General features: G+C 49.6%; 2 protein-coding genes across 4 annotated transcripts in view; one reads left to right on the top strand and one right to left on the bottom strand.

The window, feature by feature from the left end:
* Positions 1-16433, top strand: part of DNAJC16 (DnaJ heat shock protein family (Hsp40) member C16) — a 29495-nt gene extending 13062 nt beyond the window's left edge. The window contains exons 6-15 of the mRNA XM_084875319.1: positions 2833-2937; positions 3423-3581; positions 6372-6502; positions 7287-7470; positions 8694-8876; positions 9000-9076; positions 9941-10021; positions 10124-10222; positions 12082-12252; positions 12709-16433. Coding sequence (XP_084731445.1) covers positions 2833-2937; positions 3423-3581; positions 6372-6502; positions 7287-7470; positions 8694-8876; positions 9000-9076; positions 9941-10021; positions 10124-10222; positions 12082-12252; positions 12709-13102 — 1584 coding nt within the window. The 3' untranslated portion in view covers positions 13103-16433. The remainder of the gene's footprint in view (positions 1-2832; positions 2938-3422; positions 3582-6371; positions 6503-7286; positions 7471-8693; positions 8877-8999; positions 9077-9940; positions 10022-10123; positions 10223-12081; positions 12253-12708) is intronic.
* Positions 16434-16955: 522 nt separating this feature from the next.
* AGMAT (agmatinase (putative)) lies at positions 16956-24848 on the bottom strand. Of its 3 annotated transcripts, none has more exons than XR_014794243.1 (7): positions 24582-24848; positions 23108-23310; positions 21974-22022; positions 20790-20985; positions 19507-20067; positions 18261-19445; positions 16956-17354 (listed from the first exon to the last, which is right to left on the bottom strand). XR_014794243.1 is itself a non-coding variant. In XM_084875368.1 (7 exons), exons 1-7 carry the CDS (start codon positions 24827-24829, stop codon positions 17281-17283), a joined length of 1035 nt encoding a protein of 344 aa, XP_084731494.1. In that variant the 5' UTR covers positions 24830-24848; the 3' UTR covers positions 16956-17280. The 3 variants fall into 3 exon arrangements, 1 of the variants encoding a protein (XP_084731494.1); XM_084875368.1 differs by having other exon boundaries at positions 18261-18345; positions 19888-20067; XR_014794244.1 differs by lacking the exon at positions 16956-17354 and adding an exon at positions 17365-17989 and having other exon boundaries at positions 18196-18345; positions 19888-20067.
* Positions 24849-25186: the final 338 nt, after the last annotated feature.

Here is a 25186-nt window from a genome sequence, read left to right as displayed (position 1 = left end):
CAAGCTCACGCCACCCTGTCCCACCCAGAGTATGCCTAGGTGGCGAGTGCGAAGCCTTCCACCTGCTCCAGAGAAGGGGGGCCAGGGGCTCAGGGAGAGGAAAGAATATGGAGTGTCTGCAATGAAAAGGTGCTTGAGAAAGAGGCTCGAAGCCTGACAGGAAGGTTTGCTCTGGCGGCTGCCCCTTAGGAAGGGCAGAGAGCACGGCTCAGGGCTCCCCGTGCACTGAGTCAAGTTCCACAGCCAACTGGAATTGGCCTCGGTGTCCTGGTCTGTGAAATGGGTTACGCATGTCCCATTGCCTTCACTGAGCTTTGATAGCCAATTGAGATACTGTTATAAGGAAAGTAAGGAAGAAGTGAGAAAGAAAAAGCAAGGCAAGCAACACAAAAGAAAGACTGGAAGGAAGCATTGTCACTTAAATAGGGAAGATAGTCAGTAGTGTTATAATGATGGTCTGATGCCAAGTGGGTACTGGAAATATTGGGGAACACTTTGTAAAGTATATGATTGTCTAACCGCTATTCTGTAACTAATATAAAACTTGAAATCAAAACAAAATAATATTGAATGTAAAGAAATGAAAATTGGAGTGAAGTTTTTAAAAATTTTAAAGTTTAAATAAAGGCAGCAAAGGAAGGAAGGGGGAGAATGAATAAATAAATAAGTAAATAAATGCATTTCCCCCTGTCTCGTAAGTTAGGGATCAGAGGAACTAAACAGGATTCTTGTTTTACTTTAAATGATTCGTTCCTGTAACCATACCAGGGAAAGTAAGCATGCAGACATTGCCACCAACTTCCTACCTGCACTGTTCAGTCTGTCCTGCAGGGTCATTACCTGCAGGAGAAACACTTGGTGGAATTATCTGGAAAGGAAATTGTCAGAGAACACGGTAAGCTCCTGAAATCATGACAGGTTGTCCTGCTAGTTCCTTAGGCCTTTACATAACATCTCTTCTATGCCTGGCACTGGGTAATTTTCAAGGAGTTCACAGACTAGTGTTTGCTTCTTTTCCTCCGGTATGTCAGAGCTGGCAAAGGCTTCCTGGCAGAAATGACCCTGTTCCGAGGTTGCCAGGTGAGGAGAGGGAGGAGGGAAGGAGTTCCCGGCAGGCATTGGTGCAGGACAGGAACAGGCTGCTGTGTATGAAGTAAGCATCAGTGAGCGGGAGAGGGCTCTGTTAGAGCATGAAGAGGAATCTTTCAGGAACCTGGGCCGTGGCCTGCAGGTGATAGAGCCACTGAGCAATGGGGAGAAACGATCAGATTGAGGTTTTATAGACATCATTCTAGAAGCAGAGTGGGAAGACACTTTTTTGAATTATTAACATATTTCTAGATAGAAATTTAATTATTCGTGCTTTTAATTTGTTCTCTCAATAGGATTGTTTTAAGGCATAAACAGGGAAACACAAAAGTAGCAATTCAGATGGCAATAAATGAAATCATGTAATGTATAGACGAAGTGGGCCCACGTATTTTTATCAACTGTTATGTTTTTGGATTCATTTCAGTTGATATGCCTGACCCCCTTCGTTTACATGCCTCCTACTTTTTGTTTTGTTTCAAATATGTGTGTTGTGTTCTATTTGAGAGAGAGGAGAGAAAAGGAGAAACGCCAATCGGTGCCTCCTGCACACCTCCTACTGGGATCAAGCCTGCAGCCCGGGCATGTGCCCTGAACGGAAATCAAGCCAGCGACCTTTTGGCGCCTGGGACAGTGCTCATCCAACTGAGCCACCCTGGCCGGGCCTTCTCCTTTGGATACAAATAGTGTACATTTTTCCTGTTGAGTACTGCTATTGGGATGCCTTTAGTTTCCTCTAAATACCCCTGAGCTTTGTTCTGGGATGTGGGTAAGTTCCTTGGGAACAGTGGTCTTTTCGGGCCTTTTTTAAATTTCTCGGATTGAGGCCAGAGCAACATTTAGTCCAGGGCCAGTTTTGTGTCACCAAAAAGGCAAAACCCCGTGCTCTGTGAGTGATGGGAGTTTTGACTCTGGCTCAGGCCCACTTATTTTTATTTAAGCTATTTTATTTTTTTAATATATTTTATTGATATTTTACAGAGAGGAAGGGAGAGAGATAGAGAGCTAGAAACGTTGATGAGAGAGAAACATCAACCAGCTGCCTCCTGCACACCCCCCACTGGGGATGTGCCCGCAACCAATGTACGTGTCCTTGACCGGAATCGAACCTGGGACCTTTCAGTCCACAGACCGACGCTCTACCACTGAGCCAAACCGGTTTCGGCTATTTTAAAAGCAGTTGTTGCATTATCTTCTGCATTAGATTAAGGTTAATAGATTAAGTTTAATTAAGAATTACAGTCTGTAATTAAGCAAGATCCAACTTTGAAAGCTCATTTTAAAAAATATATTTTATTGATTTTTTACAGAGAGGAAGGGAAAGGGAGAGAGAGTCAGAAACATTGATGAGAGAGAAACACCGATTAGCTGCCTCCTGCACACCCACTAATGGGGATGTGCCTGCAACCAAGGTACATGCCCCTAACCGGAATTGAACCTGGGATCCTTGAATCTGCAGGCTTACGGTCTATCCACTGAGCCAAACCGGCCAGGGCAAAAGCTCATTTTTAAAATAATATGGTCATTAATTATTTTAGAAAAATTGGAACCACATGAAAATATGAAATCAACATCTTTTTTTAATAGTTTTAGTCAAATGAAGGCAAAAGCTTAGTTGCCTGCATTTCTTATTTCTTACAAAATATTTTACACATTTGATTTTATGTAACTATCTGTTGATTGAATGATAATACAGTGGTTAAAAATTCAATATTGAAATTAACATCCTCTTTTCAATTGAAGGTTACAAACAAAAATTATGTCCAATTCCTCTCTGGCTGGCAGCAAGATAATAAACCACATGTCCTTCTGTTCGACAAAATCCCGGATATACCACTGCCATTCAAGGTACTCTGTGCGCTGGGGTAATGTTTTCTCTTATTTCCGTGGGAGTGTCCTTCTGTAGGTAAAAGCTTATCCCATGAGAAATGTTCAAAGACCAGAAATTCGTCTTAAACACTGAGCGGCTCCTGATGCTGTTGCCCTGCTGTGCTTTCCCCACACATGACACATTGAATCTTCACAAAAACCCAAGGACCTAGACTTCATCCCTGCTTTATAGACCAAGATCCTGAAACTTCGAGTGGTTTATAACAGCCAAGGTCTCCTTAAACACTCCCTGCCTCTTGCCCCGTGTCCATCTCAGTAAGATGATGATTTTCTCTGTCTGAAAGAAGAGTTGTGTTGAGCTTTGTTGGCACATGAACACCATAGAATTCCACGTGGGGCTATGCAATAAGCTAGTGTCATCTGATGTGAGAAGTCACACTTGATTTGTAATTTACATGCTGTGCCACCGATGTCATTTCTTGCTCTCTGTTACGCCCTAACAGCTGACTGCGTTTGCACACAAAGACTGGTTTTTATTTGGATACGTGCATGTCGGTACGAGAGGGGCGGAAGAGATGACGAGGCAGTTCAACGTCAACGTCCATGCTCCCACCATCCTGGTCTTCAGAGAGTACACAGACAAGCCTGCAAATGCCATCCAGGTACGTGAGAGCCAGCTGGTCTCAGCATTTTATCTCGCGCCTTCATGTCAACACCGAACAGCAAAACTGAGCAGAGCCGGTGAGGAGAAACTAGCTTTTCATTTCTTCCTTCAGAGGCACAGGATTTAAAGCAAGTTTGTTTCCCATCTGATTGGTACTCTTTTGCTCTAAAAGTAATCTTTATGTGTATATATATATATTTATATATATATATATTTTTAATATATTTTATTGATTTTTTACAGAGAGGAAGAGAGAGGGATAGAGAGTTAGAAACATCGATGAGAGAGAATCATCGATCAGCTGCCTCTTGCACACCCCCTACTGGGGATGTGCCCGAAACTAAGGTACATGCCCTTGACCGGAATCGAACCCGGGACCTTTCAGTCCATAGGCCGACGTTCTATCCATTGAGCCGAACCGGTTTCGGCTATTTTTTTTTTTTTTTTTTTTTTTAGAGAGAGGAAGGGAAAGGGATAGAGAAATGGAATCTTCAATGAGAGAAACATCATCAATCAGCTGCCTCCCACATGCCCCCCTACTGGGGATAGAGCCCGAAAATCATGCTGTGCCCTGACCCAAAATCTAAGCGACCTCTTGGTTCATGGGATGAGGCCCAACCATTGAGCCATACCGGCCAGGCATCTAAAAGATAATCTTTTGACAGGAAGTAGAGTGGCAGTTGCCAGAAGCTGGGAGAGTAAGGAAAGGGGAGTTAGTCTGTGATGGGGACAGTTTCCATTTGGGAAGATGAAAAGGTGGGTAGCAGTGATGGTTGCAGAACAATGTGAAGATCCGTAATGCTACAGAATTACACACTTGAAAAATGGTTAAAATGGTAGGTTTTATGTTGTGTATATTTTACCACAAAAATCAAATAATAAACTTTTTCCCAAAAAATGGGCTAAGAATATGATCAAAATTCTGAGAAGATATTCAAGTGACTAATAAACTTTTAAAAATTAAATCTCATTCCCCTGCCAGTGTGGTTCAGTGGTTGAGCATCAACCTATGAACCAGAAGATCACAGTTTTATTCCCAATCAGGGTATATGACCGGGTTGCAGGCTCGATCCTCATTGTGGGACATGCAAGAGGTAGCCAGTGATTTTCTCTCATTGATGTTTCCTTCTCTCGCTCTCCCTTCCTTTCTGAAATCAATAAAAATCCATTTTTTTTAATTAAATCTCACTAATAATCAGAGAAAGGCAAATTTAACATTTTCTTCTTCCATCAAATTGTTAAAGATTTTCTAAATAAAAATAAAAATACTTGGAAATGTTGAGGATAGAAAGAAACAGACACTCTTCAAATTTTTCAGAAAAGCAATTGGGTGGTAAACGATCAGCTACCTCAGTTCATATATGAAGAGTACTCCTGACTCCCTGTCTGTGCCAAGCATTGCGCTGTGTATGGGGATCCGGCCCCCTCCCCAAAATCATCATAATTCCTCGTCCTGTATTCTAGTGGGGACCACAGACAGCCTAACGTACTCTGTTATGGAATGTGAGTGGTAAGGGCTGAGGAGAAAAATAACGCAGGCAGCCGAAACCGGTTTGGCTCAGTGGATAGAGCCTCGGTCTGTGGACTGAAGGGTCCTGGGTTCGATTCCGGTCAAGGGCCATGTACATTGGTTGCGGGCACATCCCCGGTAAGGGGTGCGCTGGAGGCAGCTGGTCGATGTTTCTCTCTCATCGATGTTTCTAGCTCTCTATCCCTCTCCCTTCCTCTCTGTAAAAAAAAAAATCAATAAAACATATATATTTTTTTAAAATAACGCAGGCAAGAGGAGTGTGGAGTGGTGGGGAAGAAGGTTTGCATTTAAAGTAAGGTCATGCTTGAGTAAAGGCCTAAGGGAGATGAGATTACCTTTTAGGAACCTCTCCTACGGGAATAGGAACTCAGTCAGAATTACATACACAGATGTTATGTCACTCATAATAGCAAAAGTGAGGGGAAAATATAAATAACCAACAGCAGGATACCATATTTTCCGGCATATAAGACGACTTTGAAACGAAAAAAAAGCCTGCTCAGATTGGCCAGAGTCAGAGAGGCGGTCTATTCAAAAAAGAACTGGTGTTGCCTCGGAAGTGGGGGGTAGTCTTATACAGCGAATATAGGCCTAAACCTATGTTTTAACTGTAAAATCAGGGGGTTGTCTTATACGCCGGAAAATACGGTAATTATTGGTACATTTCAAGCAGGTACCTTATATAGCCATTTAGAATGGCTATTCAAGAGTACTTACTGGCCCTAGCTGATTTGGCTCAGTGGATGGAGCGTTGGCCTGTGGACCAAAGGGCTCAGGGTTTGATTCCAGTCAAGGGCACATGCTGGGTTGCGGGCTCGATCCCCAGTAGAGGGGCGTGCGGGAGGCAGCCAGTCAATGATTCTTTCATCATTGATGTTTCTATCTCTCCATCCCCCTTCTTCTCTGAAATCAATAAAAATATTTTTTTAAAAGAATACTTAATTATGGGGATTATCTTCATAATAGAACATTAAAGAGCAAACAGGATGCAAAATTGTATATTCAGTTTAAACACTGATCTCATTTATAACACCAGTGTGCGTGTGTGCAGCTCTGGCATTGAGTGTCTGCCTCCTGGTGGTCAGTGCATATCACAGTGACCCGTCTTTCCCCTTCTACCCCCCTTTGGTCAATTTGCATATTAGCCTTTTGTTATATAGGATAGCCAGGGTGAGCCTCATTTTTATTGAGTTGTATGTAAAGCTCATGTGCAGTGAGAAAACGAATAAAGTCAACTATTTCTTGGTTTTCTTCCAGGCCCCACATATGAAAAAAGAGGCCATTAATAACTTCTTCACCCAAAACAAGTATCTGTTTGCAACCAGGCTCACCAACCAGAAGCTGTTCCAGGAACTCTGCCCGGTGAAGCGGTCTCACCGCCAGAGGAAGTAAGGCCGGGCTTTCTCTGCTTGTGGCAGTGGAGGGGCCACGCACACTTTCCTGAGGCCATTCCCACCTCCCCTGGGGCAGTGGGAGTTTATGTAGCAAATACTGACAACTGCTACAGGAGTGGGGTGTATCAATTCAGGGTCCCTTAGGACTAAGCTTTGGATGTGCCAGCCTGCCGTGTAACCCTTCAGCTGGGACCTGAAGATGAGTAGCCAGGTGTCAGGGAGAGATGCTTCTTTAAAGAAGCACTGAGTACGAGAGAGTAACTATTCCCACCATAGTGGGGTGAGTCTTTGCGGGTCTTGAGTAGAGGCTTCACAAGGCACGATCATAGGAAGTGCTCGGGAAGTCTTGGGAGAGTGGGTGAATGAAGGATAAGCCAAACTTCCCAGCGGAGCCATTGCAAAGGAAGCCCTTCCGAATGAGGCTCAGGGCCTGGGAGCTGAGCGGGGAGCGGCCCGGCCTGCAGTGGAGAACCAAACCCGATGGTTCTGAAAGGCCCGTCTGCAGCCAGGCTCAGTGCCCATTGCCTCAGACGGCAGTCCGGAGCGTGGTGGTGGTGGTCCGGGAAAACATCACCGGTCTGGGAGAGAAGCATGTCGGGAATTATTATACTTGGAAATCTCCTCCCATTAGACTTTGACCATGGAGGTCCCTTAGTAAATGCATTCACGTCTTGAGTAAATGTAAACAGGTTTCTTTGTGAGCGTGTCCTCTCCATCACCCTCACTTGCCATCAGGCTCCAGTGGCCTCGGGAGCGCTCACAGAGTCTTGTTGTGCAGGTACTGTGTAGTGTTACTGACTCCTGAGGCCGCCAAGTCCAGTCAGCCCTTTGAGGCCTTCCTGTCCTTCGCGAAGGCAAACTCACAAGACATGTTGCAGTTCATGCACGCCTACAGCGATCGGCAGCCGGAGTTTGCCAACGCCTTCCTGCCGGACAGCGAGGCGTTCCGAGGGAAGTCGGTGGTGAGTCGTGGTCCCTGACCTGGTCCTGATCCCAGCTCTTCACGAGCACTGACACTCGATTCTGTGTCCTATTTCCTCAGGAGATTTTTGTTTTTTTAATGTTACTTTTTAAAAATATATTTTATTGATTTTTTTACAGAGAAGAAAGGAGAAGAGATAGTTAGAAACATTGATGAGAGAGAAACATCGATCAGCTGCCTCCAGCACACTCCCCAATGGGGATGTGCCCACAGCCAAGGTATTACATGCCCTTGACTGGAATTGAACCTGGGGCCTTTCTGTCCGCAGGCCGATGCTCTATCCACTGAGCCAAACCGGTTAGGGCACTCCTCAGGAGTTTTTAATACAAATTCCAGGAAACCCAGAAATCTCTGAGCCCATTTTGAAAGCCTGCTCTTAGAAGTCATTCACCCTGGTGACCACCTCCTAGATCTTCACCTTTGACCTTCACAGAAAGCACCTTTCCTATGAGTAGATATTGAAGAGCATCAATCCTTTTCACCAGTTTTGCCTATGGCAGGTCTAGTTTTGTGTATCTAGTTTGCAAAATCTTTCTTAGACTACCAATAAGGTGCCGTCGAAATATCCCCTCCTGCACTCACAGCATAATTGATCTCTCCTTCCGTTCTCCCCTGGGTCATCACTCTCAGATGCCTGGCTTTCTCTTCATCCTTCTGGTAGCTGTGGAGAATCTCTCTGAAAACAAAGGGTTTCTGTATTATAAAAATTAGTAAGAGGTTGTCGAACAAAGCTTATTAAAAGGAAGAGCTTTGCCCTAACCGGTTTGGCTCAGTGGATAGAGCGTCGGTCTGCGGACTGACGGGTCCCAGGTTTGATTCCGATCAAGGTCGTGTATCTTGGGTGCAGGCACATCCCCAGTGGGGAGTTTGTAGGAGTCAGCTGATCGATATTTCTGACTCTCTATTCCTCTCCCTTCCTCTCTGTAAAAAATCGATAAAATATATTTTTAAAAAATAAAAATAAAATATAAGGAAGAGCTTTTAACTTTAACAGAAGCTTCAGAAAGTCGCCATAAACAGCCACCACAATTTCTTTTGTCAGAAAAATTTCAGTCTCGTAAATGTTTTATACTCATCCATATCTGCATTTGAGTTTCTTGCTGACTTTCCTAGACCCTTTTCCCCATCCTACCTGAAAAGACACCAGATACCAGTGACGTACCATTCTTTGAGAATTCTGACAGTTTTTCTCTTTACTCCCAGGTGTCTATCTTAGAAAGGCGCAACATGGGAGGCAGGGTGCTCTTTAAGACCCTGCAGGACCCCTGGACCGGGAGCGAGAGTGACAAATTCGTCCTCCTGAGTTACCTCGAGCAGCTGCGGAAAGACTCCACTCTTCTGTCCTCGGAAGCTGTGCTCCCCGACTTGATCGATGAACTTGCCCCTGTAAGCGTGTGGCCCAGGAGAGCGGGTGCTGGGCAGGCTGGTGGCTCCCGGGGCCACGCAGAGGCTCCGCAGCGGCGCTGGGGCCAGGAGCCCGGTCCTGACCATCCTTCCTTCTCTCAATAGATGATCCTCGTCCGGTGGCTTTTCACGGCCGCTTCCTGCATCGCAGACTGTCTGGAAGACCTGTACCACAACAACTGGTAGGACTGTTGTGAGATTGCGCTCCTTTTGCCCTGTGAATGGCAGGACTGCTGTTTTCTTTTGAAAAGAGTCTGTTCTTCTTTGACTTGAGGTATATCCACCATAGTGGGTGGAAGAATATTTACACATTTTCAGCACCGTTCCCCTTTTTCTTTCTTTCCACAACTTCACTTTTTTACATTTACTGATGGACTCATTCCCACTGGCTGCCCTTCCAGACAACAGAGCCTGGGGCTGTCCTCACCGGGGCCCGGCCCAGAGCCCGGCACACATGTGGTCCGGTGTGTAGGTGGCCAAGCCGGTCAGGAATTGATAGTTCCCTGCCTGCACATCGTGACTCCCCTTGACATCAGAATGTTCTTCCCACGACGTGTATTTTGCCTTTTTACCGAATCTATTGGGGTGACACTGGTTAACGAAATTTCTCAGGTTTCAGGGACACAGTTCTTCAACACGGTATCTGCACCTGTATTGTGTTCACCACCCGGAATCAAGTCTCCCTCCATCACCATGTACCCCCCTGTCCATGCTCACAACCTAAGTCCTTTTTGCCCCCTTACTGTGTCCTTCTGCAGGATATATCAGGCACAGCCTGTAATGTGGAGACACAAAATTAAACTTAAAATAAGCACACACTGTGATTCCTCACAGTCCCCGGGGACTCTCTGCTTTCCCCTCCCCCAGGAACCTCTCTTCCCATGGAAATAGAAAGTGTTTATCGATAGGAAATATTTTCTTATTTTCGGTTTGTGGTGGTTTGGGGGTTGGTTCTTTTGAGCCAGAGAGGAAACCTAAAGGCATTGATTGACGTCACAGCAGCCCCTGGAGAGTGAGCAGGAGTGAGCTTGTCGTCTTCGTTTTAGGCGGGAAATGATTCCCCTCCTGTCCCTGGCCTTCTCCACCATCTTCGTCCTCTTCGGCACCTTCATCATCCAGGCCTTCTGGTGAGTCCTCCCCGGTTCTCGGTGTGGCTTTCTCAGGGAGGGCCCAAGCCCCATGGTGGTTTGTCCTCTTTTTTGGTAAAACTCCTTTTTTACTCACGTTAGTGACTCCAACTATGATCGCGAGTCAAAGCATCCCGACAAAAGGAAAGCCCAGGAGAAGGCCGAGAAGACCGTGTCCAGCCTCACCAAAGAGAGCACCAGGTTTGTCTGACACGGGCCCGCCAAGGGCCATTGGATATTTACAAGATCACTCGCAGGCCCTACAAAATTATCAGCTTAAAAACTAGTCTGCTATTTTTGGTCAAACATTTATTTATTTATTTTTAATGGAAACATTTTTTTTTTTTTAATATATTTTATTGATTTTGTACAGAGAGGAAGGGAAAGAGATAGAGAGCTAGAAACATCGATGAGAGAGAGTCATCGATCAGCTGCCTCTTGCACACTCCCCACCGGGGATATGCCTGCAACCAAGGTACATGCCCTTGACCGGAATCGAACCCGGGTCCCTTCAGTCCCCAAGCTGACACTCTATCCACTGAGCCAAACTGGTCTTGGCATTTTGGTCAAACATTTAATTAACTCACCCCTAACGCCTCGGCAGGGCCAGACCAAATGATTTCTCAGGCCTTATACGGCCCTCGGACCAGACATTCCCACCCCTGGTCTAACAAAACACCACGCCCACCTCCCTGGCTGCTGACCCACAGCCCGTGTGGTCTCATAAAGCAGAGTTTGACTCCGTGTGTATAGAGAACTCTGGCTCCCCTCCAGCTGTGGGAGTGGGAACAGGGAACGTCACCGCTGAATCCCATCCACTGAGACCCTCTCCACAGCAGACACTGGACCTCCTCCTGCCTGGTGTCATCATTTCTCAATCTCAGGTTTAACAGTGAGGGCAGGAGACAAAGAGGCACATCAGAGAGATGCTAGATGAGCTGGAAGCAGAGAATGGTGCGTCCTGTCCTAAAGTTGTTTTCTCTGACTCAGTATCTCTGTAGGCCCAGGACTGCCAAGCAGCCAAGCAGGGACCACACAATCCTCCTAGTGCGTTGGGCTCTAGAGATATAAAGATATATATATATATATATATATATATATATATATATATATATATATGCATAATATGCAAATTGACCTGACAGCAGAATGGCCAGTCAGCTATGACACACACTGACCAACAGGGGGCAGACGCTCAACGCAGGAGCTGCTACCAGCCCGCAGCCCCCATCGATTGCCGATCAGGGCCTGTTGGCCAACCTCTCGGTCCCTCCCCCCGGCCAGCCAGCTCCAATTGCCCGAGGTAGGTGGCAGTGCCAGGGCCCCGATTGCCCTGCCGATCATCCCTCACACAGAGGGCCAGGCCTAGGGACCCTACCCATGCACAAATTTTGTGCACCGGGCCTCTGGTATTAAATAACATATTTGGTCTGATTAGAACATAGTGGGTTTTTGTTTTTTTAATATATATTTTTTAATTCAGGAAGAGAGAGGGAGATAAAAACATCAATGATGAGAGAGAATCACTAATCAGCTGCCTCCTGTAAGCCCTACACTGGGGATTGAGCCTGTAACCTGAGCATGTGCCCTGACCAGGAATCAAACTCTGACCTCCTAGTTCATAGGTTAACACTCAACCACTGAGCCATGCCCGCTGGGCCCATTTTTTTTTTTTTTTTTTAAGAGAATTTTTATGAGTTTATTTGAGCCAAACTGATGACATATCCTGGGGAGCAAGATCTCAAATGTTCCGAACATAGCACTTTCTTCCGCTTGTTTCTTTTAAATGTAATGGCATTCCACTACCCTGATAATATTTTTTAAATATATTTTTATTGATTTCATAGTGGGAGGGCGGAAAGAGAGAGAAACATTGATGAAAGAGAATCATTGATTGGCTGCCTCCTGCCCGCCCCCACAGTGGGGATTGAGCCTGCAAACCAGATATGTGCCCTGACCAGGAATCCAACTGTGACCTGGCTCATAGGTCAACACTCAACCACTGAGCCACACTGGCTGGGCCCCTGATAACATCTTAACTCTCCCATATTCCTTCACAGCAAGGTCCCTAGAAAGGGCTTCGTGGAGGTGACCGAGCTCACGGATGTGACGTACACCAGCAACTTGGTGCGCCTGCGGCCAGGCCACATGAACGTGGTCCTCATCCTGTCCAACTCCACCAAGACCAGCCTGCTGCAGAAGTTCGCGCTGGAGGTCTACACGTTCACTGGGTAAGCGCCTGAGAGGGGGCGGGGAGGGCAGCGGGCACGTCTGGGCAGGAGGGGGCTGGCGGAGTCACATCCGCTCCTCTGGGGCCGCGCAGCGCTGTGTGGCTGGGACCTCTCTAGGCCAGAAGCCGGAGCCATCCTGAGGGCGCCTTTCCCCCCCTGACTTCATGCCCCCTCGGTTCCTCCCGGGGCCCTTTCAGGAAACGGACTATTCTCCAGCTCTTGTGTCTTTTCCTGGAGCCGGACACTGAGAGCGACATGAGTGACACCCAGCCAGGGGCCGGGGATGGGGGGGTGGCGTGTCGCTGTTGGGGCGCCCTCAGCTCCCACAGGATCCTGCGTGGTGCCTCCCCTGGCCCCGCCCGGCGTGAAGCCCGTGCTTACTGGAACTGGCAGGTGTTGTGTTCCCTGCAGCTGCGTGTCAGGAAGCCCTGAGTCCTCCCTCTGTTCCCTCCACAGGAGCAGCTGCCTGCACTTCTCCTTCCTGAGTCTCGATAAGCACAGGGAGTGGCTCGAGTACCTGCTAGAATTTGCTCAGGACGCAGCCCCCATCCCAAACCAGTACGACAAGCACTTCCTGGATCGCGACTACACAGGCTACGTGCTGGCTCTGAACGGCCACAAGAAGTACTTCTGCCTCTTCAAGCCCCAGAAAACCGTGGAGGAGGAGGAAGCCCTGGGGGCGTGTGACCCGGACCCCTCCCTGCCCGAGGGGGAGTCCCGAGGGAAACCCGGCGGCCTGGCGCCCAAGCCCCTCAAAGGGAAACTGAGCAAGCTGTCCTTGTGGATGGAGCGCCTGCTGGAAGGCTCCTTGCAGAGGTTCTACATCCCGTCCTGGCCTGAGCTAGACTGAGGGGCCGCGGGAGAGCCGGGAACTCCCAGACCCTCTGCCGGCCCCGCGCACAGGTGTTTGCAGAACTCCACCTCTCACGGCGGACAGAGTCTAGATTTTAGGTGGTTCTTCTAGAGCAGTGCGAGCAGACCCTCTCCTTCGTCCTGCTTTGTCCTGTCCTAACCTAGGAGTGAAAATATTTTCCTTTGGGGTGTTCTCTCCTGTCCGAATGCCGCACTATTTAAAATAGACCGCTCATTCCTCTTCCCTACGGTCCTGTCCACGCTCACAGCCCCTCCCCCGTCCTGGGTCTGTGCCCGGAGAAGCACAGATGCTCGCCCTGCAGCAGTGCCAGGACCGAACCTCAGGAGCCTGGTGTGCTGGTCGCTGGCCCAGCGTTCACCTGCCTCCCCCGCGTCCCACCCCCAGCCCACCCGCGGCCGCTGAGCTTCTGCTGCGGTGCATGCTGTAACCGTGGGACAGCCCACAGCAGCTTCTGGGCCCACGGCCTGAACGAGGCCTGGCTCCACGGGATCTTACGTTCAGCAGTCTTTCTGGCAGTGAGCGGCTGAAGGCAATTTTGGGGGTATCCCCCTACTGCAGTTTGTCAGCCATGGTTTTAAAAGTATAGGGATGAGCGGGGGTTCTGCATGTGAGTTTGGGTTCCTCCCCAAGGCAACAGAGGGCTGGGCAGTGACTGAAGTGACCCCCTCCTGAGCGTCCCCTTGGCCGCCTTCCCAACACGAGAAGGAGCGAGAGGGACCCGCACGGCAAGAAGTACTGTGACGACTTGAGCCATTTACGCGTGTGTTTTAGATGCCTTTCTGCCTCTGTCAGTCGTAGGGTATGGATATTAGGAGCCATAACTTGAACCTTGTTCTCTGAACGTAGAGATAAGCTGCTATAAGCCAGTAGATGTTAAACTGAAGACACACTATTCCCACCTGCCATGAGTGGTGTATCTAGTAAAATTCCAGACACGTCTGTGTATCAAAGAACCTAACATTTCTCAGCAATCGTATTTTGAGCAGTTACCCCAAAAGTACTGTACCTTCAAGTCCTCATTTGTGACAAGTGAACCAAGACTTGTTCTAGACTCCTGTTGTGCAAAAGGCTTACTCTGAGCTCCTGTATTTTGATGTCTCGTCTCAATCATCTCACTCCTAACTTACAGCTACGCCACCTGTCCTGGCATAAGCTGGCTGAGCTCAAGCTGAGATGGACGCCAGGCTGGATCACTCCAGAGCTAGAGAGCTTACCTTTTCTCTTTAGGGCAAGACTACCATGGGGTGTGGACAGCCTCACAAAGTGGTCTATTCCATTGTCAAAGCAGGTGGCCCTTTAAGGGCAATTTGTCAAGTGGAAGTTCAAAATCAGTGATGGGACAAAGTAAGTCGGTATTTTCTTTAATCATAACCGCTTTAAACTAAGCCATTTGGATCCCAAATGACTGAAATAGCGAGCTACAGGGACAGGTAGTAAATTATTTGAGCCCAGGAATTTCTGTAGTTTGCATGGAATCTACAGCTTTCTGGAAAAGGTGAAGAATCACAGCCAGGCTTCCCTCTCCGACTTACCCTCTAAACGTGGGTGCTTATCCCGAGGGCCGCCTCCGAGGGCACCTGACGGGGTAGAAATGATCACGGGATTCATTCGGCTCCTCAAAGTTATTTCCTGGGTCTTTTAGGGCCAGGTTACTTAAATGAGCATGTTTTGCTTTTATGGTAGATTTTAATTTCTGGTACTAATGGGATTCCTGACCATCACTTCTGAAAACCAAAACCTCACCAGATTGGATTTTTATTTTTATTTTTTTTAATATATTTTATTAATTTTGTACAGAGAGGAAGGGAGAGAGATACAGAGTTAGAAACATCGATGAGAGAGAATCATCGATCAGCTGCCTCTTGCACACCCCCTACTGGGAATGTGCCCGCAACCAAGGTACATGCCCTTGACCGGAATCGAACCCGGGATCCTTCAGTCCCCAAGCCGATGGTCTACCCATTGAGCCAAACCGGTTTCGGCCAGATTGGATTTTTAAAAATTATATCATTAAAATTAAAAGCACCTTCCATTTTCACTAAGAAGGGAAAGATAATAGGATTGAAAACACTCCCGGCAAATACTTCAGCCCACCAATCCTCCACATCTCTCTGAGGCAGCCGTGTCTTGCCCGGAGGACCCTGGGAGTCTTCCTTTAAAACACATGTGTCAAACACAAGGCCCGCGGGCCAAATCCAGCCCGCCAGGCCTTGCAATGTGGTCCGCACCGCGCTGTCATCACTGCACTCCGCTGTCAGTTTATGACATTGTCAGTTTATGACTGTTCAGTAAACCATTCGGCCCGCGATTTAGGCTGGATTTTAGATTTTGGCCCCTTCTCTGATTGAGTTCGACACCCCTACTTTAAAACGAACTTCACCCTTGGCCACCACGCCTCTCCTCCTGAACGTTGTTTCCATTCATTTGTTTGCTTTTGTGTCAAATGTATGAGCCATAGTCTGCTCAGCCAATGCCGCCATTTCTCTTCCTAACGTAGGTAACCACACTGACCCAGTTCCGGTCTCAACTTCCTAGTTTTCGAATGCGTATCTTCAGAAGACAACATGAGTGATTTTAGAGGTAGCTTTTTCTGGTTGATAGAGTCTACACATCACGTTCAGCAGACGGGGATGAAAACTGGTCCTAAAAGGCTCTGTAGAACACACACCCATTTACCCAATATATTTTTCTTGCCAAGGTGTCAGGGCACGATTTGTCTAACGCAGAGGCGGGCAGCCCAGCTAAGCTGGTTCCGTGAGCAAGGCTGCCCCAATTTCCACTGGGCACCATGGTCTCGCTGCCATCGCTGACCAGGAAACTTGGTTGTGGTTTTCAAATAACAGGTTGCTTTCCTCATTCAGCACATAAGTGTTTTCCTGATATAAAGAGAAATGGGATCTGAATGTGTTTTGGATGATTTGCTTTGTTGGGAAGTGGGATTAGAAGCAAACACTCAAAAGAAAATGTTAAGGAAAACTCTTTAAAAGCTGATGCAAAACCTGTTCCCAAATGAAATGTTGCTCACATCCAAACACCTGCCACTGTCCCCGGAAAGCAAACGCAGTGCAGAACTGCCGACTCTATCTGTTCCGTTTGTAATTAGACTTCTGAGACGGATCTGAAAAGCAAGTGAATATTTTGCACTTTTGATACTCTTAGGAACAAATAACTTATTTGGCAAATGGTGTCCTTTTTATGTTTTTGTTTTGTATTGTGAACATAACTAAAGTTGATGTTATTTTTGTTTTAAGAATATGACCGACTGGAAACAGAAATAAACTATTTTAACGTGTGATGATTACGGGTAGCTCCTGCATCGAGATGATTTATCGTGGACCCATTGCCAGCGAAACAGAGTTTGCATGTAACTCAGCACATGCTTACGATCAGCACTTGGCTATGCAGACTTCAGGAACTCCGTCCTGGAGGAGGGCCGCTGGAAGAGCGGATAATGTGTGACAGCTTGAGGAGGGCTCTTGGGAGGCCAGCTGGTGTCGGCTGGTTTAGAAGGCCTTTCGCGTACCCTCCTGGGCTTTTGAGTGGGAAGGTTATTAGGATCTTCGCGGGACTTTCTTCCAAAGCCGGGGTGGGGAACTCCCGGCCCCCGGGCTGTAGAAGGCCGGAGAAGTAATCTGGTCTGGCCCTGCCAAGACAGCCGCAGGCCGGACTCGAGATTCAATAAATCTCCAGGCTTCTTTCATAGCAACATAAATTGATACTAAGTGAATGACATTATAAATATCCAGATGGCCCTTGGCAGAAAAGAGGTTCCCCACCCCTGCCTTAAAAGAAGATACTATGGAAATATAGATTTATACAGTACTAGAGGCCTGGTGCACGAAATTAGTCTTTATTTAATTCCTCCATTTTTAGAGGAATTCCTCTAGCTTTGAACTAAATTCTCCATCCCTTCCCCCTTTATCCTCCATCACCTTTCATGAAAGGAAGAAATCGGCACAAGTGCTACTGCTTTGTTCATTCAAACTCCTCGGAAATGTTAGCTGTCTGGATTCCAGTTCTGCTCTGTGCCCTGATTTTACAGCCACCGGTGACGCTTGGAGCAGAAAGTCTTATTGGCACAAACTCGTTAGCACTGGCAGATGCTTGAGAATTTGTCCCGGGTGCAATCTGTTCCGTGTTGACGAGCAGGAGGTTCAGACGACTCTCACTTTGGGGAGGACACACAGCATCTCGAACAGCAGGTTGGCCGCCAGGAGGGCCGTGTTTCCTACGGAGAAGTACACCAGCGTGAAGACCACCTCCCAGGCCGCGCCTCTCAGGACTGCTCAGCCCTCTGCCCCCCTGTCTTCCCTTTCGGGCCCCACCTTCCGTATCTTTTCAGGGCTGGCCAGCGCCCCCCTACAGACACGCTTTCCCTGGCATTCTGCTCCATCAACCACTTGGAAATAGTGATTTTAAAATACAGAAGGTTCTTTGTTTAATCTCAGAAATGAAACGTATAATAATGGCGTGTATTGTATTTATTATCTATCCTCTGAGGCTAGTAGGCCTAACTGTAAGGTTTTCTACATTAAAATTCTGAGGCTGGCATCTGCTTTGAGCCTCTCTCCTAAGCCAACTGACTCCCCACTTTATGAATTAGTAACTATTATTTATCCTTTGGGAATTCACTTTTCTGAACTATCAGTAGGATGGTCGTGAGCCACCCCGTCACTAAGCTGCAGGCTTGTTCCTGCCTTTTGCTGGCCAGTGGGCACGCTAATAATACTTAGCTGCCTCCAGGGGTTTGGTTAGGGCCCATGAGCTGTGTCTGTAAGGCCCGCAATAACAGGCTTATTTTCTTCACTGTAGGACGTTCTCAGCAGGTTCTGAGTTACACACAAGGGCCTGTCCACCTGCTACCTATTCACTAGATTAGGGGTGTCGAACTCAATCAGAGAAGGGGCCAAAATCTAAAATCCAGCCTAAATCGCGGGCCGAATGGTTTGAACAGTCATAAACTGACAATGTCATAAACTGACAGCGGAGTGCAGTGATGACAGCGCAGTGCGGGCCACATTGCAAGGCCTGGCGGGCTGGATTTGGCCTGCGGGCCTTGTGTTTGACACATGTGCACTAGATGAATAAAATCTGAACTCGCAGCCTGCAGATCACAGGTCTCTCGTTTACTCACCAAAAGGGTCGTACGGCGGTGAGACTTCCACCAGGTCACAGCCCACCACGTTCAGGCCTTGACAGCCCCGGATGATCTCCAGAGCCTGTCCACAAGCAAGCCACGTGGGAATCATTGACCACGAAAGAAAAAAGAAAAAACGGTGGGGGCCTCCGTGGCTTTCTCCCGACACGTGCCCACCTTCTGAGTCGGAACCATTGCTTCTCCTTGTAAGCATTTACTGCCAGGCTCCCTGGCGGGCATCACAGCGGAGCGATGCCCAGCCCCTGCTCCACAGTGTGGTGATGGGGACGAGCGAGCCAACCACTTCAATGGCACGCACGGAGGACTTCGAGAAAAACAAAAGCGGGGCTCGGGATAGGAACACGTAACAGCCGGAAGAGGCGGGGAGGGCCTCCCCAAGGAGGAAGCACTTAGCGCAGTAGATGGGCCAGCAGCTGAGCAGGGAAGGGCAGCGCAGCAGAGGGAAAAGGTGCCCAGACGGAGAGGTACCCGGGTCAGTCACGGCGGGAGGACAGAGGCAGGAGGCGATGGAAGGAAGAGCCGTTTTGTCTCAAGGAGTTTCCGTGGTGCAGGTGCAAAGCCCAGAAGGACGAGACGCTGAGGAAGGAGGTGTGTGTGTGAGAAACCTCTGGCGGGGGCGGTGAAGGGCTCTGAGGAGGCAGCTGTCAGCATTCTCTCTCAGAGGGCGTGAGGCAATGGATTGGGGTTCAGCGATCTCCGTTTCCTCGCAAGAGGAATTTGAGGGCCTACCATGTATGTGTCAGGCACCACGCTAGGCTCCAAGGACAGGGTAGTGAAACCAAGGCCTCTACCCCCTGGAGCTTAACCTTCTGGCTGTAACCACGCTCCAGGCCTGCCTCCCTGCCTTGGTGCTCAGCACGCCCTCTGGGGGATTACTTGGGTAGTTCTAAAACTCCTGAACTACCTTGGTAGCTGGTTAATCCCACTGTGCGTACTTTTTAAAACTCTAACCCCAAAATGATAGGCTTACTGTCCGTGAGAGGGGTACTACAGTACGGTTCCCAGGGGCCAACTATACAGCAGGACCAGCAGCAGGAAAAGCAAATGAAGGACTGTAATAGCCCGATAAGAAATGAGCACCTTGGCTAAAACTCAGTCCTCAGGGAGTCAAGTATTTAAACCCCGAGAACAGTAAAGGCCGACGTACCGGCTTTTAAAACCCTATCCTGGGAGTGGTAAGGGGATACATGTAATACTTTCAACAATATTTTTTTTTCATCACTACTGTAAGAAAAGGGGAGCTGAAACCGGTTTGGCTCAGTGGATAGAGCATCAGTCTGCGGACTGAAGGGTCCCGGGTTCGATTCCAGTCAAGAGCATGTACCTTGGTTGCGGGCACATCCCCAGTGGGGGGGTGCAGGAGGCAGCTGGTCGATGTTTCTCTCTCATCGATGTTTCTAGCTCCCTATCCCTCTCCCTTCCTCTCTGTAAAATATCTATAAAATATTTTTTTTTAAAGAAAAAGAAAAGGGGGGGAAATCCTATCCCGATTCCCGAAGACTCACCACAAGGTCCAGGAAAGCAGGACATTAAAATCCTCACCCCTATATACATATAAAAAAAATCCTCACCCCCAGGAATGGTCACCGCGGAGCCGCCGTACCTGACTAGGGGTGAGGCCAGCAATCTCCGGTGTCCCTGTCCCTGGGGCGTAGGCCGGGTCCAAGCCGTCAATATCGAAGCTGATGTACATGGGTTTGCCTCCCATCTGCTGCCTCACCTCTGCCATCAGAGGGACCAGGGACTTCATCCAGCAGTCTTCGGCCAGGACCACCCGGAAGCCCTGGGGACGGAGGCACGGACGAGGGGCAGGTCAAGGCGTCTGCAGGACACACTGCCCGGGCATCTCCCTGAGCCCGCCCCACGCTCAGCGCCACACGCCCATCCCATGGGACCCTGAACCTTCACGAGGAGGAAACTACCACCCCGTGTTACAGGCGAGGCATGGAGGGGCGGTGACGGGGGAGGCAGGGAGGAATTCCAAGCTGACCTACGGAGATGGGATGGGAGAGAAGCTCGGCTAAAGCAAGAGCGAGAACCTGGGGACAGCTCCCCCGAGCACTACCTCAGCAGCTCTGTCCACAAGACCGGCCTTTGATGGGGACTCGGGCTTTCCCTGTGGGGTCTTGTTACAAGGAAAAGCCCCAGTCCCCATGCAAAGGCCTGTCTTCTGGACAGTGTTCACCTGGGAGCCACTCTGCCCAGGTGGTGTGAAGAGGACTAAGGTGTCCCCTCACCTCGGGTGGGGACCTCCCCAGCTCACTCCAGGGGTCGGTTTGTCCCTGCTGGTCTCCCCACCCCAGCCCTAGGCCTCCTCTGCCTCGTGAACCCGCGCCCTCGCTCCTCTCTCTCCACGTGACCCTCCAGGCGTCAACGCAGCCGTCCTCCCCTTTTCTGAACTTGCTTACTAAAGCCCCGTGGAACCCGTGGCCGCCACGGAGTGAGCCGTGGAGAGGGGGGCCCTGTGCGGGCGGGGGCCGGAGGGCAGGGCACGCAGCCTGTCACCTGGTTCCGGCTGTATCTGTAGGGATCCAGGGTCGTGGAGGAGCCCCTGATGCCGATCTGTACCACGCGCTTACAGTCCAGCAGTTTCTCCTCCACGCTCCGGCGGAAGGGCGTGCCATGGTAGATCTTCTCTCCCAGGGCCTTGTCGTTCGTGTCCGTGTGAGCGTCCACGTGCAGCAGCCCTACGGGGCCATGCCTGGTGACAGCAGGGCAGCTCAGAGGCCAGGCCTCCCCCGTGGGACTCAGCACAGCCACCCTCCAGGCCCCCAAACCCCGGTGAGGGTGCAGAGCCCAGGAGGGGGGACCTGGCAACAATTCCAGGCCTTGCAGCCTGTTTCTGTCTTCAAGTGACTTAGCATCTCAGAGCAATACACGCAGACAAGTGAGGCCCAAAATAGACGTGTGGCTCAGCTGCCACCCACTGCCTATCACCCAGGAGTTCCTCACTCACAGATGGGGAGAGCTGGGGGGGTGACCTCGAAGGGGGAGCTCAGCTGTAGCCCCGAGAAGCAGCCTGGCCCCAGCTCTCACCATCATCTTCATCAACCCAGCCGGCCACCCAGAAGGAATACACGATCCAAAGCAATGCCAGGCAAACAGCCTCGAGAAATGACTGCACCCGCCCACCCCCCAGTCAGAATTCTACCCACACGTCTTTCCCCTCTATGAATTCTGGAGCTGCCACCAACGTGGCCCATCTGTCCCTTTCTGGAGCTAATTCACGGTTAGTCCATCCCCGGTAGACTTCTGCTACTGGGAGAGCCAGCTTCTCCCAGCTTCTCTGGGGAAGGGCCACTCCTCCGCAAGCAGCACCCCTGAGCCTGTCAATGTGTAGGACTGGCTTTTGAGCAAAACAGAAACAAGTCAACTGGGGTTCGGAGCTCATCTCCCCAAAACAGAGGCCAACGCTGAGCGCTGAGCGTGCATCCCAGAGCAGACGCAGGCCAGGGGCAGGCGGCCGAGGTGTTAATAATAGTCCTGACTCCCAGCTGGTGACTGACAGGGACGCCTGGAGCCCGACCTTCGTTCTGATCCGCAACAGCAACTCGGTCGGTCGGGAAGTCCCAATCACCCCCAATAACGTGAGCCAGCCGAGGTCACCTGATGCCCTCTGGCAGCAAACAACTCATTTCCCGGCTCCTGAATTTTGAAACCGTGCTTGGGCCCAGAGAGTCCAGACTTACTTTTTTGCCATGGCCTGCAATATAGGATATGTGATTGTGTGATCTCCACCTGCGACGAGAAAAGAGAAAACATCTGAACGTGGGTAAGAGGAGAGGACTGTGCCTTACCCAGGACAATCCTCAACTTGCCCGATTCCGCCCCCCTTTCTGTTAGACTCGAGAACTACAAGCCCAGCTAAAATAAGGTCTTGTTCCGAGAGGAAAGGGACACTGGGTGTTTGAAATTACGTTGTCATTTAAAAGAAGAAGTGCTGGTTTGGCTCATTGGATAGAGCATCAGCCTGTGTACTGAAGGTGATGCAAAATTTAAGGGATGCTGAGAAACTCAGTACGTATTTTCCGGCGTACAAGACGACTTTTGAAACGAAAAAAAAGTCAACCGAAAATCAGGGGCAAAAGACCAAAATTGCACAAAAATTACCTGCAGATCTTGACGGCAAAGTAAGTCTTTTCTTTGAAGTGAAGTGGGGGGTAGTCTTATACAGCGAATATAGGCCTAAACCTATGTTTTAACTGTAAAATTAGGGGGTCGTCTTATACGCCGGAAAATACAGTAATCAAGTAACATTAAACAAAACAAAATTTCATGGGGGGAAAAACCACCCTGATCCTGTCCCCCAGGCCCCATTTCTCTGACGTTCCAGTGAGCCAAAGCAGCCCCCTGGGCTCTCCTGTTCCTTTTCCTATCATAAGCCCCTCCTGGTTTTACTGCCCCCAGCTGTAACAAACATACTTTAAATAATAATAATAATAATAATAATAATAATAATTAATAATAATAATTTAAAAATCCATGACCAATTTTAAAGAAAGATGGGACCAGTAATGGTGCTTTTCTAAGCCATAGAGGAGCCTGAGGCAAAAAGGAAAATCAGGAATGCTGTTGCCTTTTGGGGCACCCCTTAACTTTTGCACCGAGGCGAATGCCTCCCACTGATCCAATCCTGTCTGTCACACTAGCCCAGCATTGACATGCCCTCTCCCCGGGGATTAAGAAGCATGCATTAATAACGGGCTCCCTGCTCCTGTCCCCGAGTTCCCAGCGGCCGGCCCTGGAGAAGCAGCTGTGTTGGACGACAGAATAAGCCGTCCCTGAGCACGGCCAGCTGCCCTTGCCCTTGCCGATGCCATTACCCAAGGTCAGGGGCACACAGCCAGCAGCCACGATTTTCTGAAAGGCCTCTTGGATGAGGCGGCAGCTGTCCTGCAGGTTGTACAGATTGACATTCACGTCGCCGAGGTCTGCAACCATGAGGGACTGGAAGGGGAGGGCCCCCGTGCTGGGGTTGATTGTCCGAAGCATCACTGATTCTTCCCGGATCCGCCGGGGTCCAAATCTGGAAGAAGACGGAAGGTCCTGTGAGCATCTGTAAAGGCTTAGGGGCCCCATCTAGGGAGAGGCTCCTCAGCCTCGGGACTGGTGGCATTGGGGCTGGATGTTATGGCCGCCCATCTTGGTGCGTTGTAGGATGTTGAGCAGCATTCCTGGTCTGTTCCCACTAGAGGCCAGTAGCACCCCTTCCTGCAAGTTCTGGCACCCCAAAATGCCTCCAGACTCTGCCAAAAACAAAACAAAACAAAACAAAACAAAACAAACCCTGATCAAGAATCACTGTTCCAGGCTGCATATGGAAGAGATTAAAGGTAGGGGACATGTAATATTCTCAACAATAAAGACAGGTTTTTTTTAAAAAAAGAGAGAAAATAAAGGCACAGATTTAGGAGCCCCCAACTTACTCAATGGCATTGGATGACTTCCTAACCTGTAAAGCAATGACCCTTACCTCACCTCATGGTTGTCAGTTAAATGAAATTATCTATGCAAAGAGCCTTGCACTCCGTCGGCTTTTAATAAAGTGGCATTTATCATATAGACAGGCAGTCAGATGTATTGCTGCTGAGCTGAATCAGAAATAGCTGAAGCTCAATAATTAGAAAAATGAATTTCATTGTCTTTGACTTGAATTTAGAAAAATTGATTTAATTTGGGCAATTCTTTTATTATTATTGATTGATGAGAGAGAGAGAGAGAGAGAGGGAGGAGATATCAGTTCATTGTTCTATTTAATTATGCATTCATTGGTGCATATATTTTGATGGACTGCCTCTTGCATGCCTCATACTGGGGATCAAGCCTGCACCCCAGACATGTGCCCTTGACTTGAATCGAACCTGGGACCCTTCAGTCCACAGGCCGATGCTATAACCACTGAGCTAAACAAGCTAGGGCTGGTTGACTCTTATATATGCCTGGCCAGGGGACGGAACCTGCAACCGTGGTTTATCAGGCCCCACGCTTTAGCCAACTGAGCTACCCGCCCAGGGCCTTCGTCTGAGCAATTCTTGCAGCAGGTGACCCCTGGAGGTTTAGGAAGGAGCGACCAGCTTCCTCCGGGCTCAAATGGACCCTGCCACCGTGCGCTGCGTCACCCCGGCCTCCACCCCCACAAAGCTGGGGATCACGGCATGGAAGAACCCCCTTTTCTTTACCAGTGAGGCCAGTCATGCTTGACAAAGAAAACGGGAAATTCCAACCTGGCCCTGGTGAGCAGAGGCACCGAAGCCCTCCGGTTACCCAGCCACGTGTCCCTGGTCCCGGGGGCCTTACCTCGCCCCGGGCCGGTTGGAAGTGCCGGTGTCCAGGGGCACCCCGACGAAGGCGGCGTCCAGCCCCTCGGGGGAGGCCTGCACCGGCAGCCGCATCATGGAGCAGACGCCCACGGGCCGCGCCACGGCGTCCGAGCTGGGGGGCAGGTTCTGGGGGGCGTCGGAGGCCGGGCGCCGGGGGCAGTGGGCGCCGAGCCCCCCGCGGGCCCCCGGGCCCCGGGCGCAGCGGGCCGCCAGCAGCCGCAGCATCCCCCGCCTGGCCAGCCTGTCCCGCGGCCACCGGGGGCTGTGCCCGCCCGAGCGGGCTCAAAGGGCAGGGGCGCCGGGGGAGGGCGCGGGAGGGGCCCCAGCACCGGTGTCTCCCCGCACCCCGGCCTGGACTTTGGCCTCTGGCTTCTTTGATGAATGAAGCCGGGCCAGGGCTCCCTGCTCGCCCCACCGGCCCTGCCCAGAGTGTCTGCCCCTACCCCATCCCCAGGACCTTGGCAGCCTCTTCTGCTTAGAGTAAGATTATTTTTGTTTGCTTGTTTTTTGTTTTTAAATATATCTTTATTGATTTCAGAGAGGAAGGGAGAGGGGACGAGAGATAGAAACATCAGTGATGAG

This window comes from Pipistrellus hanaki (genome assembly GCF_964339955.1).
Source record: "Pipistrellus hanaki genome assembly, chromosome: 2".
In the NCBI taxonomy this organism is placed as follows: domain Eukaryota; kingdom Metazoa; phylum Chordata; class Mammalia; order Chiroptera; family Vespertilionidae; genus Pipistrellus; species Pipistrellus hanaki.
This window is presented reverse-complemented; position numbering and strand designations above follow the sequence as displayed.